The sequence below is a fragment of the Cynocephalus volans genome, chromosome 5 (genome assembly GCF_027409185.1).
Source record: "Cynocephalus volans isolate mCynVol1 chromosome 5, mCynVol1.pri, whole genome shotgun sequence".
NCBI lineage: Eukaryota > Metazoa > Chordata > Mammalia > Dermoptera > Cynocephalidae > Cynocephalus > Cynocephalus volans.
This window is the reverse complement of record NC_084464.1, coordinates 112,693,390-112,710,389: the sequence shown is the minus strand read 5'-3', so window position 1 is coordinate 112,710,389 and position 17,000 is coordinate 112,693,390. Positions and strand designations below refer to the sequence as shown.

Below are 17,000 nucleotides of genomic sequence, written 5' to 3'. Positions count from 1 at the left end.
ATAAATATTAGAAGTTATAATTATAAAGCCACTTGGTAAAAACCACTTTCTATCTCTTTGTAAAAGTCCTGTTGTCTTCTATATTCCTAGATTTTACATTCTGATAGATTTGGATTTTTAACTGTTTGGGAGAATATTGTTCTTTTAATAGAAGAAAGTGTTCTCTTTCTGAGAATAAAGGTATCTGATCCTGTTGGGTTGCTATGCAAATGATAATATACAAGTTTTATTTTGTACTTACCTAGCTATTGATCAAAAGAACTGGAGAGAGATCAAGAATTGTTTTCTTCACAAAAAGAAAAACAGAAAAACAGGAGTAGTGCAGTGTTAGAGAAAACCCCTTTTATTTGGGAAAAAGTTAGTCAGTCATTTCTTTTCCTAAGCAAGAAAGAATATGGCTGATCTTTCTCTCTTGCCATTACAGTTATCAGAATGACAGTTTCTCTATTAAGGTAGGAAATAAAGTCTAGGTAGTTTAGCTGTGCCCAGCATCTTACCATCTTACCAAGTACAAAAACCGAGTAAGGAAACCTATTATAAACACACTCTCTGTTGGATTTAAAGTTTACTTCCTAACAGAGCTTCAGAGATTTTGCTACCTGGTCACCAAACTGTCCTCAGAGGGCCCAGCTACGAATTGAGAGAGTCAGCAGGAGAGAGGTTTCTGTTGAAATGAAAGTAGATGTGGTTTTTTGGAAACAGAGATAATTGGGTATGAACTGAAAACCAACTATATTTCTTACTTCCTAAGGGTAAAGGAGAACTGAAATTGAATTCAACCAGCTTGAAATTTACTTGCTCAGTTTGAGATTTACCACTTAAAGATAAAAACATAACCACTAATTTCTAATTTCAATCAACTCCCAATTATTCATTCTGGATAGATGTTAGGAGAAAAGTTAAGACAGGGAAAATAATCATCCCTGAACCAGTTGTCTTTGGGCTTGAGATATATTCATTGCAGACATATGTAATTGCAGACATATGTAAGTATATATGTATTCACTCATTGTCACTCTTCTCCATACCTGGTCCGTGTCAGAAATGAATGTTTCTATTCAGTGCATAGAAAGAAAGAGAGCTTGATGATATGATATCAGTGGAGGTTTATGGAGTGACATTTAGTGAGGAAGGGGAGTGGCAGTGATGGCCGTAGCAGTGCTAGGGGTGTGTGTGTCAGGAGAACAAGTCATTGATAGAAGAAAGAGACCCAAGAAGTAGGTATAGTGCTGTGTGACCATTTAAAATTATAGGCTAATATGTGGCAAGAAACCCTAGAATTGAACACTCCCTGCTACTCAGGTTTCTTATCTTAGCAATTCACAGGGAAATTTAGATCCTGGCTCCTATCCTTTGAATAGAGGACAAACCAGGAATTGGTATGACCAGCAGAATACAGTAGTAGTCCCAGTTTACTGCATAGTAGAGGCAGCCAGGAAAAAGAGAAATTGGGACCATCGGAGGCAGCCATATCAGGGGCAAGAGTGACAGCCTACATGATGTGGGAGAGAGAAAAGAATTAAAAAGTAGACACTGAATAGTATTATTACTCTAGTGATGGATGGTTCATAATGATGACGACCTTGCTGCATCATTAAGGAAGATTAAATTATGTTTTATAGACTCTTATAATGGCAGATAATGCTGTAATAAAGAACGGTTATTGAAAGGATATGCTCCCATTATCCGGAAGGCTAACTTACATGGAAGGAAACCATTCCTGAATAGGGTCAGATAAGTAAGGCATTACTGTATGGTTTTTTCATTTGGCGATCTGTTTTATGAAACAGCATACTGATACTTATTCTAGCTGATGGGTATGATTAAACTTTTTTCTTATTTAGCTTATCTGCAGGTGTGATTCACACACTTGATAGGCTACTAAACGCTGCACTTTACTATACTATACTGTAGACCTTTCATCACTATCTTTTCTAATACTTACTAAATGGCATTTAAGTGGGCAAGTGTGAATATACATCTTGCAAAAGTTAATTCATTTATACATTTGGCAAAACATCGTGAATGTAATATTATAGCCTCAGAATATAAGTTACAGTATTCCAACATCTAAAATCCAATAGAACAATCTGTAACTGGTGATTTTAAATAGTTGATAAAAATGCCTAATTTTATCCTGGGGGTGGGGGGTGGGGGGTGGATCAGCATCTAAGTGAATAGATTTAGATGAGAACTATGTCTACTGGTGTCATGCAGTGTCTCTATATGTGTATATTTGTATTGTTTATCAGCTTCTAGGCCTTACAATTTATTGAAAAAACTGAAGCTGGTAGTCTTTCAGACAAAAGTTGAGTTTTTCCAAATCCTTTCGTGTGATCTGTACTAGACTCAAAACTTATAAATTCTGCTCTATCATTGTGCATTTGGTTGCTTTAAAAGAATTACATCACCATATCTGATGATAGCATTGTTTCAGTCTATCAGATCTAAATATTATTATGCCCTGTATTAGATTATCAGTGAAGCCAGTGATTAAATTATTGATAATAGTTAGAAAGCCATTTGCCTAAATCTAAAGAATTTATTGCTTGCTAAGTTGAATTTGCCAAGTTTATCTTCATCAGGAAATTTACAAGTAAAATGTTTTTATTTTTATTTGGCTTTCAATCTTTTACATGTTGATATAGCTTTTCATGTCATATGTATGTTTTCTTAATGCGTTTATTGTACTTTGTATATTTCTTTACTGAAAAGTATTTTTATATGTATGTTGGGATTATACCCAGGAATTATAGCCAAGGAAATATAATAAATGTGTACAAAAACTTGTTTTTCTTCCTTTATAGATATATGGGCAATAGGTTGCATATTTGCTGAATTGTTGACTTCAGAACCTATTTTTCACTGTCGTCAGGAAGATATAAAAACAAGCAATCCCTTTCATCATGATCAACTAGATCGGATATTTAGCGTCATGGGGTTTCCTGCAGGTAATTTATTTTCCTTTTCAAAATCACGTTTTGAGTCGTATTTCAAAATCATTTCCTTTTGGAAGCATATTTTAAGTGTATTTTATGTATATTTTTAAACTAAAATAATTCGATTTTAAGTAAAATTATTTTCTATAACAATATTCAATTTTTATTTGGTAAGATAAAGACTGGGAAGATATTAGAAAGATGCCAGAATACCCAACACTTCAAAAAGACTTTAGAAGAACAACGTAAGTAATTCCGTATTGTTAGTCTGTTTGTGTTGCTATAAAACAAACAAACAAACATTAGACTGGGTGATTTGTAAACAACAGAAATTTATTTTCTCACAGTTCTGGAGGCTGAGAAGTCGAAGATCAAGGTGCCAGAAGGTTCAGTGTCTGGCAAGGGCTTCTTTGTGCTTCCAGGATGGTGCCTCATTGCTGTGTCCTCACATGGTGGAAGGCAGAAGGGCAAAAAATGGGCAGAGGCCCCATGACTTTATTACGTCCAGAAGGTCCCCAGCCTCTAATACTGTTGCATTGGGAATTTAATTTCAACATGAATTTGGAGGAGAAACAAACGTTCAAACCATAGCACATATTAATAATGGGTGGTAACTTCAATGGGAACATTCAAATTAATCTTTTAAAAATCCAGTTGTAGATCATTATTTAAACCAGAAACTTAGGTTTCAGTATATTAATATGTCTATGATTTAAGAAGGTATTCTAGATACTGTTAACCTATATGCCATATTGAGGCTGTAGTATTTAAAAACTGTTAAGAATTTAAGGGTCAATAGATAATTTAAATGTTTATTCTGTTTTAGCACGATAAGGATCTCGGTTCAAGGCCACAAATGTGGTTTGTCTTTACCTGCGTAATGAGTGGTGACTGAAATGTTGGACTGGGAAACCAGAAGGAATGGCAGAAAAAGAACACATGGCTTGGGATCTGAGTAAACCAAACTGGTGGGGAATGTACATTGAGTAGAAATGAGAGAAATTTGTTATAAATAGGCACATCTGGAGGAAATGGTGGAAGAGGTTTTCTTTGGGCAACTTACCAGGAAAATTTCAGGACAAAATGTCTTGTTAGGAGCAAAAGCAGACATTATAAAGAGAAGTCGAGGCTGGCGTTGATCATTTCTGTCCCGTCTTTCACAGTCATTTGTACAGTCCTTTGCCTCTGTCCATCTCTTAAAGGTAGCACTGATATCAGAGTTCTGTCCTGGGCTCTCTTCTCACTCTAGATGTTTTCCCAGGCAGACTCCACGAGTTTGATGGCCACAATATACCATCAATTATGCTGATAACTCCCAATTTATATATCCTACTCAGATCTCTTTTTCAAGTTTCAAACTCATTTATTTAATTGCCGTATGTAATCCCAACTTGAATGTTCTATAAATGTTTTAAATTAAACGTCCAAAACTGAACTCATCATCTATCATCCTAAATGTCTTCTCTGGCTCTATTTCCTGTTTTAGGAAATGGCTCCATGATTCACCTAAATGTTGAAGCCAAAGACCTGAGAATTACCCCTGATCTTTCTTCTGTCTCGCTCTCTTTTCCATTTCAACCCTAACATCCAAATAATTAGCAAATCTGGTCAGGTCTTTCTTCTAAAGATCCTTTGAACAGGTTTGGATCCCTGTACCCACCAGCTGCAAAAATAGGTAAATAAATAAAATATCCTTTGAATCTTTCTATTTCTCTCCATCTACGCTGCCACTTTAATGGTCCAGATCATCATCCTCTTCTCCCCTACAATTCTGCAATGGCCTCCTAAGTGGTATTTCTATCCCTATTACTCTTCATTGCAACTCACTATCTATACTACAATCATCATCAAGAGCAAGTTTGATCATGTCACTTTTCTAGTTGCTCTTAATTTACCATTGCTCTCAGTTCCTTAATATGGCTTACAAAGCCTTGGCTTCTTCATCACCAGGTTCAAATAACCACTCTCCACTTTGCATTTGGTAGCCTAAACATTGTAGAATTTTTTTGTTTGTTTGTTTGTTTTACAATCGTTTTGGGTTTTTTTGGAAGTTGGCCAGTAAGGGGATCTGAAACTCTGACCTTGGTGTTACAAGGTTGTGCTCCAACCAACTGAAGTAACTGGCCAGCTTTAAGTACCTCAAACACCCTGAACTTTCATTAATCTGTGCATTTTGACACATGCTGTTTCCTTAGTAGAATGAACTTTCCTCCTGCCCCTTTCACTCTTATCTATTCTTTCTATTTATCCTTTAGGTCTTGGCTCCTCTGACCTTCCAGGTCTAGATTAGGTACTCCCCCTTACATTCCTGTCACATCCTGTCCTGCTTCTCTCAGAATGGATCACAGTGCCCTCCAGTTTGCTTTTGAATACTCCTTGTCTTTCCCTCTAGATAGTATGGATCATCTCTGTTTTATACACCATATGTATCTCCAGGGCCTCCAGTACATGCTCATTAATTACTTATCAAATGGGTAGTAAATGAAAGTTGTTCAAGTAATTGAAGATGCCCTAATAATATAAAAGATGGAGAAAATTAAAGACAGCACTTAACATTTAATTTAGTATTTAAAGACCAGACCAAATGAGAAGTTTTACATAAAATGATAGTATTTACAATAATCAGAACTAAAAAGAAAGGAATTTTAAATGATAAATGAAATTCAGTTAGAAAAGTAATAGGAAAAGTCCAGAGATAAGAACCCATACTTCTTATACAAACAGTTTTACCCACATAAAAGTAGGCTATATAGGACAAAGAGGGGTTTATTAAAAATTAGCTAAATCTAACACAGTACCTAAAAGTCACTAAAGTAAAATATAATTAAGAAAAAGATTCTAGAAAATATTATTTCAAATGACATAAAAAGTAAAAGGACAATAACTTGTTTTTATCATATCAGACAAAAAGGACCAAACAAATTGCTCTCAAAATGAATTGGGAAGAATGATAATATAAGTTTTTGTAATCTTGCCAAAGTGTTAACTCTAATTAGCTCATTAGAAAGCAAGGTGAAAATAGAATTGAAAGGAAATGATTAGGTTGACTTTATTGAATGTCCAAATATACATTGTCTGATAAAATGCTCCATAAAGTATATAATGAATTTGAATTACTTTGAAAACTGCAGAGCTTCCAAACCTGAAAAAGAACAATTCAGAATATGACAAACAATTCAGACTAACTTTAATACTAGGAAAGATGAGAAGAAACCAAAATGGAAATTGAGTAACAGGATACCTAAAATTCAAGACCTTTTCTATTATGATAGAAACAAATAACCTAACATCTGGTGTTAACCAAAGTAAACAGTTGATTCAGCCTAAAGACCTATAGACAGACTCCATCTCTATGTAAACTTTAAGGTTTCTTCCCATTACCAAACCCAGTGGCTACCTTGCCAATGAAAATTTTCCTGGTATTAGAGGAATTTAAAAATATGTATGTACACATGGCAAAGATTTTTTAAATGAAAATAACTAGTGTTGACAAGAGTACAATAAAATAGGCTCTCTTACTGTTGAGAATAAGGTGATTTAATGTACATACAAATCACCTGGAGACCTTGTTCAAAATGTAGATTCTGAGTCAGAATCTGGGGGGGGGCCTGAGAAGCTAATTCAGGCTCCCAGGTGATGCCCATGCTTGTATGATGGCTTGATCAGGGCCACGTTTGTATAGTAAGATTCTAGAGCACATTAAAAAAAAAGGCTTTATAATGTTCATACCCTTTGACTTGATGATTCCTGGAATTTATCTTGTGGAAGTAATCAGAGCTGCCATAAATAACTAAGTACTTACTATGTGCCAGGATGATGCTAAGCCCTGCACTTACATTTTATGATATGATCTTCATAGCAATCTGTAGGATAGATATAATTGTAATCCCTAGTTTTCAAATGAGGAATCTAAGGCTTTCATAGAGGTTAACTAACTTCCCAAGATCACACAACTGGTAAATGACTGAGATAGGGTCCATTAGGGGTCTTTGATTCTCACTTGCCATGTGCACCAGGTTTACCTATAAGGACCTGCATTTCATAGCTGTTATGGAACATCTGTACCAGTAGGAGATATACAACTACTCAATAAGTTTAAAGAGTATTTGACAAAGGAAAATGTTTATGAAACAATATTAAGTGAAAAAAAGTTATAACAATTTTAACAGTATTCCAATTTTATGAAAACAAAGCAAAAAATCCCTCTGTTTATATCATATGTGTATATGTATAGAAAAAAATGCCAAAGGGAAATGATCCAAATTTTGATAGTAGTTCTTTATCATTGGATGGCTTGATTATGAGTGATTTTAATTTTCTTCTTTACATTTTTCTATATTCCTTTTTTTTTTTTTTACCATGAGCATATATTACCTATTTTTAGACCTCTTTAGTTTGAAATATTTCATATGTAGGAAAGAATATAGATGATGGAAGTGACATATAGTATATTTGGAATAATAAAATGAATATCCCTCTACTTACCTCTCAACCTAAGAAATAGAACATCACTAAGATTACTGAAGTACCCTGTGTACCCTCTATCCTTGTTCACATCCCCCCCCGAGGGAATATCTGAGTATTTTGAATTTGTGTTTATCATCCCACATTTTTCATTATTCAATTTAATATCTTTGAACTTTATATAAGTCTTATCATACTTCTGCAACTTTTTTTTCCTCCACTCAACCTTATGTTTTCATTTTTACTATTGTATAACATTCCATCCTGTGAATATATAACAGTATATTTACCCATTCTTCAGTTGACGGACATTTTGGTTGTTTACAGTTTTTTTACTATTACAAAAGTGCTGCTAGGAACAATTCTTGTTAACATATCCTGATGTACATGTGCAAAAGCGTCTCATAGAAATAGAATTGTAGGGTCATAGAATATATACATTGTCAACTCTAATAATTAATGCATAATTATTTTCCAAAGTGTTTGTAACAGTATAAACTCTCAAATGTAGTGTGTAACAACTCCTGTTTCTTTACATGTTTGCCAGTATTTGGTGATGTGTTCCTTTTTAATCAGAAAAAAAAAGACTTAAGCACATATCTTATAAGAAAATCAGTCTTGGAACTTTTCATTAAAAAGTACAATGGCTGGCCAGTTAGCTCAGTTGTTTAGAGTACACCAAGCCAAGGTCAAGGGTTCGGATCCCCGTATTGGCCAGCTGCCAAAATATAAAAAAATAAAGGTAAAAAATACAAATTGTGTGAGTGTTCCCAAAGAAGTAACTGTCCATGTCCTTGCAGGTACGCCAACAGTAGCCTCATAAAGTACATGGAGAAACACAAGGTCAAGCCTGACAGCAAAGTGTTCCTCTTGGTAGGTGGTTTTCTCCCAGACTGAAATCTGATCCTTAACACAACTCTCACCTCATCCCATTTACCATAGAATTCCCAGCTATTCCTCCTCTTTAGAAACAAAAGAAATTGGTGGATGCTGGGGCAAAATTAAATGTTGAGATGTCACCCTTCTAGCCTTAATTTTTTAAATGATTTATCAGTAGAAAAAAATTTTAAAGGTCTTTACTGCTGATGATTTCTGCCAGTTTCATATAAATGTGTATAGTACACTAATCATGCAGTGAGCCATACAAAATACATTTGATGTTAATCCTGTTACAAGAGTTAAAACATTGACTTGTAAACAACCTTTTCATATGCTATCAATTTCTTATGTGTTACCCTAGCTTCAGAAACTCCTCACTATGGATCCAACCAAGAGAATTACCTCGGAGCAGGCCCTGCAGGATCCCTATTTTCAAGAGGACCCTTTGCCAACATTAGAGTATGTGTCCTACCTTTTCTGTGTCCTTTGCTTCAGGTTGAGGATGTTGGATGGTGGCTGAAAGCACTTGTTACTGAGATATTTAACTTTCTTTATTAATACTACCTTGAGAAAAACTGCTGAAGAGAATGGTCCCATATTTTGAAATAGGCAAAGCCATAGAGAGGTGTGAATGAAAACAAGTTTTAGGAATGACAGTCAGTTTTATAGATGAAAACTAAATCTGAAAACAGATGAGACTTTTATAGACTAGTCAGCCAGATCAGAGATTAAACCAAACAAGTAGGGAACTAAGAACTTAAAATTCTGTCTTCCAGAGCATGTCCAATGCACTCACTGTAAAACCTCTCTACTTCTTCATCCCTATTACACCCATTATATACTTGGTGCTTGAACTTATTAGAGGTGCAGTTTTTCTTGAGAAAAAAAGCTATTTTCTTGTTGAAGCAAATGCAAATTCAGTTATTTTTGGTGCTAATGAGGTTAGTGTGGAGAAACTTCAATGTTGTATATATTAACTGGCTAACAGCAGTCAAGATTTGAAATTGAAAGTGGCAGTTAGTGTAAAACTTCAGACAACTAATTGTTCTTTTCTTATTACTTAAATTAAGTAGTGTTGGAAGGCATCCAGCTGTACCAGCCACAGATAAAGAGCAGGAAATAAGAAAAAAAAGTAGAATTTTAAATTAACAAGGTAATGATAGTATAGATTTTAGGTCATGACATTTTTTTTTTTTTTAATGATTTTTAGTGTGTTTGCTGGCTGCCAGATTCCATATCCCAAACGAGAATTCCTTAATGAAGATGAACCTGAAGAAAAAGGTGAAAAGGTATAAATTGTATGATACACTTTTACTTCCAGAGAGTAAGGGAAGCAAAAAGATAACAGGGAGGTATAATTTAATAATTCCTATATATTTAGCTGCCTTTAATTTAATTATTATTTATTTTATTTTCTGTGGAAGTTTGGGGATTGTAGATGTATGCTGAAGTTTGAAGTATAATAAGCTTACAGATAAATGCACTTTACTGGTTAGTTTTATAGCCCATTCTATTCCCTGATTACTAATTGTTGCCCTTTGTGTTTGTTCAGGGTCATCGCCATCACTTTCTGTAGGCTGGCTTTTGCAAGCATCTCTGTTTTTTTATCTTAACTAGTATATCAGCCCCGTCCCCACACTGCTCTACTTTTCCACAAACATGATCAAAAAGACTTCTTATAGCTGTTTTAATGAGTACAAAACTGTTTCCTAAGTGCATTATGGCCTTCAGTGAGATGTCAGTGACTGATCTGGAGGATTACTGCTCACTTTAAATGAACTTCAGAGAATGAATCTTGTTCAGGGCTTAGTATGATGACTTTTGGGAGTGCTGTATTACCTGGCTGCTCCATTCTCTGGTCATTTCAGTCACTTTAATGTCCGTATAGGTTGCTCCTCTGGTTGGTCAGCAGTCACATGTGCATATCAAGTAATGAGAGACATTTCTTGTTAATTTAGTTTCATACCAAGTTTGCTTTTTTTTTTCCACCTTAAAAGAATCAGCAACAGCAGCAGAATCAACATCAGCAGCCCACAGCCCCTCCACAGCAGGCAGCAGCCCCTCCACAGGCACCCCCGCCACAGCAGAACAGCACCCAGACCAATGGGACTACAGGAGGGACTGGGGTTGGGGGCACTGGAGCAGGGCTGCAGCACAGCCAGGACTCCGGCCTGAATCAGGTGCCTCCAAACAAGAAGCCACGGCTAGGGCCTTCAGGTGCAAACTCAGGTGGGCCTGTTATGCCGTCAGATTATCAGGTATGCCCTGGAATTTTATACCTTTTAATGTTAATCTGTTTTATAAAATGGGAAATAGATTTATAATAGGTCCTTTTAGAGTTAAGAAGCACCTAACTCTAACATTTGACTGTACAAACCATACAGTCCTTTTTCTAGGGCATTATATGAATATTTTTATTATATTTCATGTACTTGCAAGATATTTCATATCCTTGTTTATCCTGACACCCTGAGGAGGGAAGGTGGGCCTTCCTCCCTCCTTAAAGAAAAGTTCATGATTTTACTCTTACAGCTGCCTATCAGCTTTGGGTCAAAAAAGGATATCTAGATAAGAAAAAAAAAAAGAGAGAATTTGCAAAGGGAGGGGAATGGTGGCTTACACTGGACAAAATTAATTTTACATTCTTCAGAAAGATTTGCTGTTACTGAGAGGAAATAATCAGTAGCCACATAGATATACAAAAGAAAGTGATTAAGATTGAGACTTCTCAGAAATAACTGTTAAGTCTCACTAGAAATAATTTTGAGACTAGACAATACTTTTTGTTATTAAGATAAAAAGAAAATTACAATTGTACTCCTAATTCAGGAAATTAAAGGGAAAAAGTTTAAGGTTTAGTATTTGGAGAGAGAGGTAAAAATACCCATTGTGATAACCATAGGAAATCTTGCCCCCCCAAAAACAAAACAAAACAAAAACCCACCACATTTTCAAGGGAGTAACAAGCTAAGAAAAGACCTAGGAAAAAGGGAAAACTTAAATGAAGATTAAAATAAAAAAGGTTTAAACCATAGTCCCTTAGGAAGAAGATCACTTAGGACAGAAATAATAGAAAACAAAACCATTGGCAAGGGAGCCATAAACTCACTGATAAGGAATTGGAATAGGAGAAACTTTAACAAGAAAGACATAATAAATAGCTGCCTAAACTGGTTTTACATTTTGAATATCTCCACAAACTAATGTGTTTTCACATAACTACTACTCTGAAAACTCTTTGAAGATTCCCAGCAAGCACAGGAGTATATAATAATCCCATTGGGTTCCTATTAAATTAATCAAGGCTTCAGTTTGATCTACTAAAAACAGTGTGCTGTTTGGGTAGTAGTCATGAACATATTTGAATTTTGTTATAAATTCAGTTTTTCCCCAAACTTTAGCTAATTCCTATTATACAAGCAACAAAGTTTATTATATACTGGTTCATTTTTGTGTCTTTGATTGTATTATATATTAACCTGCGTTGAAGAAAATATAAACACTTAAAGATGGTAAGGCAGACTTTATTCAATGATGATAGGTATAGGGACCACTGCAACAGGGTCTTCCAGTGGGGGAGAGAGATTGGATTCAACTCCAACAAGGACAAGTAGAGATTTATAACCAAGGGACAGGATGAGGGTCAGTGGATGGAAAATTACTAAGAGGAAATATCAAGGGCTAGGGGTTTCTGGCTAAACTGACTTGATAGGATTATTCCGGAAAGCAGGCCAGAGTGATAACATATCAAAGGTGGGGGATTTTTGTTAAAATGATTTAGCAGGATTCTTGCTCTAGATTCAACAAGAACAGAGAGGGAAGCCGAAGTTCAGGCCTAGTCAAGCAGACAACTCAGAGGAGCCTGACTAAAGTTTTGGTCAACGGAGAGTGTCTTTGTCACCTGATTATAGTCAAATACAGACAGATTACAGTATTTCCTCCTAATTTTTCAAGTTCAAAATTTCGTCAAAATTCTTTTCTTTGTCCATATAGTTCTATCTACTTAAAAATAGTAAACCTTAACTGCTTATCTGTGAAATAGATATCTCAGCTGTTTAGAGAGACTAGCTTGAGGCAGAGTGAGGGAGGCCCATTGAAACTCTTACATAGAGCAGGCTGATTAGCCCGGTTAGCTCAGTTGGTTAGAGCACAGCCTTACACAACACCGAAGTCATAATTCAGATCTTCTTATGGGCCAGCCGCCAAAAACAAAACAAAAACAGAAAAGAAACTCTTACATGATCAACATGTTTGTTCTTTATCTAGTATGGAAGAGCTATTGTGTGAATCTAATCTGCCTAAAGTAAAGGTAATCATAGCTAGCTTAATAATTAGTCTTATAATTTTCTCTTTTCCTTACATTTTCTAGTTCTGGGCCTTCTTAGGAATAACACATCTTTATATTTAGATTTCAGTTCCATCATTAACACTTTTTAAGATGAAAAATTAATAGCCATCATTCATAATGTGTAAGAAAGGCTAATGTGACATTATATTTTCTTGTATTTGATTCTCCCCGAGTTACGTTTATTTCTGTTTATTGAAGGCCAGACTTTTCTGTTCAGGAGAACTTCTGTCATGTTTTTCAGTGAGTTCCATTAGTAGGGTTTTAAGGCTTTGGGGCTGGATAGGGGATCTAAACCCTTGACCTTGGTGTTACAACACCATTCTCTAACCAACTGAGCTAGCCCTGCGTTGTTATTTATAATTAGAAAATTAACAGCATGTCAGGATGCATTATGAATACCATTGCTTTCAGCATGCCAGATGGATTGTTCGTATTTGTAAATCTCAGTTATGCAGAGGGTTAAATTGCACTCCAGAATTAGTCAGTATAAGGAGAAGTGGGTCAGCGTAAGTTTCCCCTCTGCCTTTCTTTGCCAGTGTAGCTTATCTACCAAAGAAGTCCAGCTTAACTTTGTGCCTTCTAGAACATGTGGTCACAATGGTGGCAGGCTGTGATTTCAAATAGGCAAAATGTATTGACAAACTAAGTTAGCTGTTGGTTACTGTGGATTTGAACCAGGAGTTTACTGATAAAATGGCTTAAATCTCTGTCCTATTGTGATGAACATCTTGAGTCACCATTCTCTTCTTCCATCACTAATTCTCTTTTCCTATTTCCTTTTCCCCTAGCACTCCAGTTCTCGCCTGAATTACCAAAGCAGTGTTCAGGGATCCTCTCAGTCCCAGGGCACACTAGGCTACTCCTCCTCGTCTCAGCAAAGCGCTCAGTACCACCCATCTCACCAGGCCCACCGGTACTGAACAGCCACCCCCTACTTGGCCCAGGCCAGCCCCCAGCACAGACTCCAGCAATATGATGTCTGCATTGAAAAGAACCAAATGATGCAAACTGTGATGCCATTTAAAACTCATACACTTGGGAAGATAACCTTATAGATGAGCATTTTGCAGGACTGATATCTCTTCTTTATTGACTTAAAGAAGATTCTTTTGAAGTTTCCCCAACACCCCTTTCCCGCATGTGTTCCATTGTGACTTCTTGATAAAGCGTCTGATCTAATCCCAGCACTTCTGTAACCTTCAGCATTTTTTGAAGGATTTCCTGGTGCACCTTTCTCATGCTGTAGCAATCACTATGATTTATCTTTTCAAAGCTCCTGTAATAGGATTTTAATGTTTTAGAAACAGGATTCAGTGGTGTATAGTTTTATACTTCATGAACTGATTTAGCAACACAGATGAAAATGCGCCTTTTAAAGCACTACGTCGTTTTCACAAACTAACTGTTTTGCTCATGGAAGTCTTAAACAGAAACTGTTACTGTCCCAAAGTACTTTACTATTATGTTTTTTATTTATCTAGTTTCAGGGAACGTAAGTGGTGGGACAGAGGGATTCTACAACCAAAAACAGCTGAGATCTTTCCAGTTACTATGCTTAATGCTATTGAAGAATTGAACTATGTGGTAAATTTTTATATAATCATTGATATGGAACTTAGTTCCCATCTTATTCTGAATAGTATTCAGTAATTAAGAATTATAATTTTAACCTTCATTAGCTAAGTCTACCTTAAAAAGGGTTTCAAGAGCTTTGATGGAATATAGTCCTCTGGTGACCCACACCAGGATGCTGAAGAGAATATTAACTGCACTAGGATTTCTTGAAGGAGTAATGTTGATTAAAGGATGTGTTACTTCCCTTTGAAGGAAAAGCTTTTAGTGTGTATTGTACATAAAGTTGGCTTCTCTAAAGAACTGTTGGTTTCTTCACATCTAGGTCTGCGTGAGTAACTTTCTTACATAATCAGGGGTACTCAAATAGAAGCCTGCAAATTAATCTGCTTTTAAAATGAAGAGCAGTATCCTCCATTTGTATTTGCATTAGATATAGAATGACTATTTTTAAAGCATGTTAAAAATTTAGGTTTTATTCATGTTTAAAGTATGTATTATGTATGCATAATTTTGCTGTTGTTACAGAAACTTAATTCTATCAAGAATTTTCATTGCACTGAATGCTTTCTTTTGCCCCTAGGAGAAAACTTCATTATTGTGCCTAACAACTATGAGCAGATAGTGTAAGACTATGCTAGATAAAGTGAACATTTGCATTTCCATTATCTATGAATTAGAGGCTGAGTTCTTTCTTAGCCACTTTAAGGAGACTCTCACTCCCCTAATCAAAAGGAAATGTAAAGACTTAAGAGATCACATTGTAAGGGGCAAGAAATCTGTGTTCTTCCGAATGCTACTAGCAGCACCAGCCTTGTTTTAAAAAAATTTTCTTGAGATAGAAGAAAACCTGATTGTCGTATATGCAAATTATATGCATTTTTAAAAACTATTCTGTGTGAACTTACCTACCTGGTTATGATGCTCTGGGTCCATACACAAGTAAAATAAAATTTTAGACAGAAGCCAGTATACATTTTGCACTATTGATGTGATAACTGTAGCCAGCCAGGACCTTACTGATCTCAGCATAATAATGTTTATTAATAATAACAATGACTGTATAGTGACTCTCATCAAGACTAAAGATGAAACAGTTGACATGCTCCATTGGAAGGAATTTTTGATCATTTTCATGCTATTTTACCCCTTCCATTTTTTAAAATAAGAAATTAACAGTCCTCTGCATTGTGCAGCTACCTATATAAGGTTCTATCCTGTGCCCTAAAGCCTCACTGTCCAGAGCTATTGGTCACCAGATGTTCACCACACCCTCCCCATATGCCCAGAGCTCTGCTGAGTTGAAAATACAAAGGGCAGGACATACTTCCTGTCCTTTGGAGCTTTGTGGTCGATTTGGTGAGAGTGAGCTGTCCTGGGATGTCTAATGCCATGTGATTGACTTGTAAGTGAAACAGTCTTATAATATGAAGGTCCTTTTGTTTACTGCTAAAACCCACTTGGATAGTTATTCCAAATTCTGTTCTTCAGTAAACAGTGTTATGGGAGGGCTTCTTTGTCTGTCCACCTTAGAGAAAGCCAGTGATTAAATATCACAAAAGGCATCCATGTATATTTGAAATGTTCATAGCAGCCTTTCAACAGTAATGGGGTGGCCCTTGTAGGCAGAACATACTCTGCTAAGTGGTTGTAGGAAATTGCAGTGAAATTATAAACTCCGTTCCCTCTTTCGAGGGGAGATTTTAAAGAAGACAAACCCAAATATGTACATAAACCAAAATACCTTTGATATCTTATAAGCAACTTTGGTATACCATTCTTAGGATGTGTGCTTACTTCACAGGACTATCCTGCTTTCCTTGTACATAATGAATTTTACTGGCAGAACTTACACAAAAACTGTAAGGTTATTTTGTCAGTTGCTTCCAATACACAGTGTTCTCCAGAAATCCCCATTACACACATGACTGGGTTTCTTTTCACTGCCCTGGTACTGGCCCTTTTCTCTTTTCTTGCCTCAGGGTTGGTGATGCCCACTGATGCCCATTACGCTTTGAGATAATTTTGGTTTGTAATTTCATTTCTCAATAAAGGAAAACAAAGCCTCAAATACACGTAAGGGCCCTAAAACTGTGGGACCCCTAAGGAAACTTGTGAAGCTTTTTGAGGGTAAAATTTATCTTTGTGGTCCCTAAATGACCACATTTCTCTTTGAAGTTTTATTAGATAATGTTATGTCCCCCAAGGATGCAAGAGAGACATCCCTCAGCCCATGGGAACACCCAAACCATGGGAGGTTATTGAAAGGAAAGAATGAAAGTGAAGGTTTTCTGGTCTCAATATTATAAACCACTCTCAGAGTTAGCTTTCTGGTGAGGTGTGTGTTTGGGAAAAGGGATCCAAAAGCTTCAGGACAGATGAGTTAAAGTAAGGTGGCTTGGCGGCAGGGCTGATATTATGAGGCTGAAACAATCCTTGTGATGAAGTAGATCATGCAGGGACATACAAAAACCAAGGACATGTGTATTTTTGTATCTGTGTGGTTTTGAAACTTTAGTACTTAGAATTTTGGCCTTCTGCACTACTCTTTTGCTCTTATGAACATAATTTACTCTTAAGATTGGAAAGGGATAACATTTATTTACATGCTCACTGCCTCATTCCTGGTGAAGCAACTGCTAGTTCTCTGTGCCTCTAAAATGATGCTGTTTTCTCTGCTAAAGGTAAAAGAAAAGAAAAAAAGTAGTTAGAGAATAAGACTTGAGCTTGATCTGCTTTTGAGCAAATTTATGTAGCATAAACTATACAATAAAGGAAGAATTCTATGAAAATTGCAA

General features: G+C 36.0%; 1 protein-coding gene across 4 annotated transcripts in view; it reads left to right on the top strand.

The window, feature by feature from the left end:
- Positions 1-14,708, top strand: part of CDK19 (cyclin dependent kinase 19) — a 166,641-nt gene extending 151,933 nt beyond the window's left edge. For 3 of the 4 annotated variants that reach the window (XM_063097211.1, XM_063097208.1, XM_063097210.1), the window contains 7 exons: positions 2,808-2,951; positions 3,115-3,184; positions 8,204-8,276; positions 8,644-8,741; positions 9,493-9,563; positions 10,280-10,540; positions 13,419-14,708. In XM_063097211.1, coding sequence (XP_062953281.1) covers positions 2,808-2,951; positions 3,115-3,184; positions 8,204-8,276; positions 8,644-8,741; positions 9,493-9,563; positions 10,280-10,540; positions 13,419-13,606 — 905 coding nt within the window. In that variant the 3' untranslated portion in view covers positions 13,607-14,708. Of the gene's footprint in view, positions 1-2,807; positions 2,952-3,114; positions 3,185-8,203; positions 8,277-8,643; positions 8,742-9,492; positions 9,572-10,279; positions 10,541-13,418 lie in introns of all 4 variants that reach the window. The other variant, XM_063097209.1, reaches the window with a different exon arrangement.
- Positions 14,709-17,000: the final 2,292 nt, after the last annotated feature.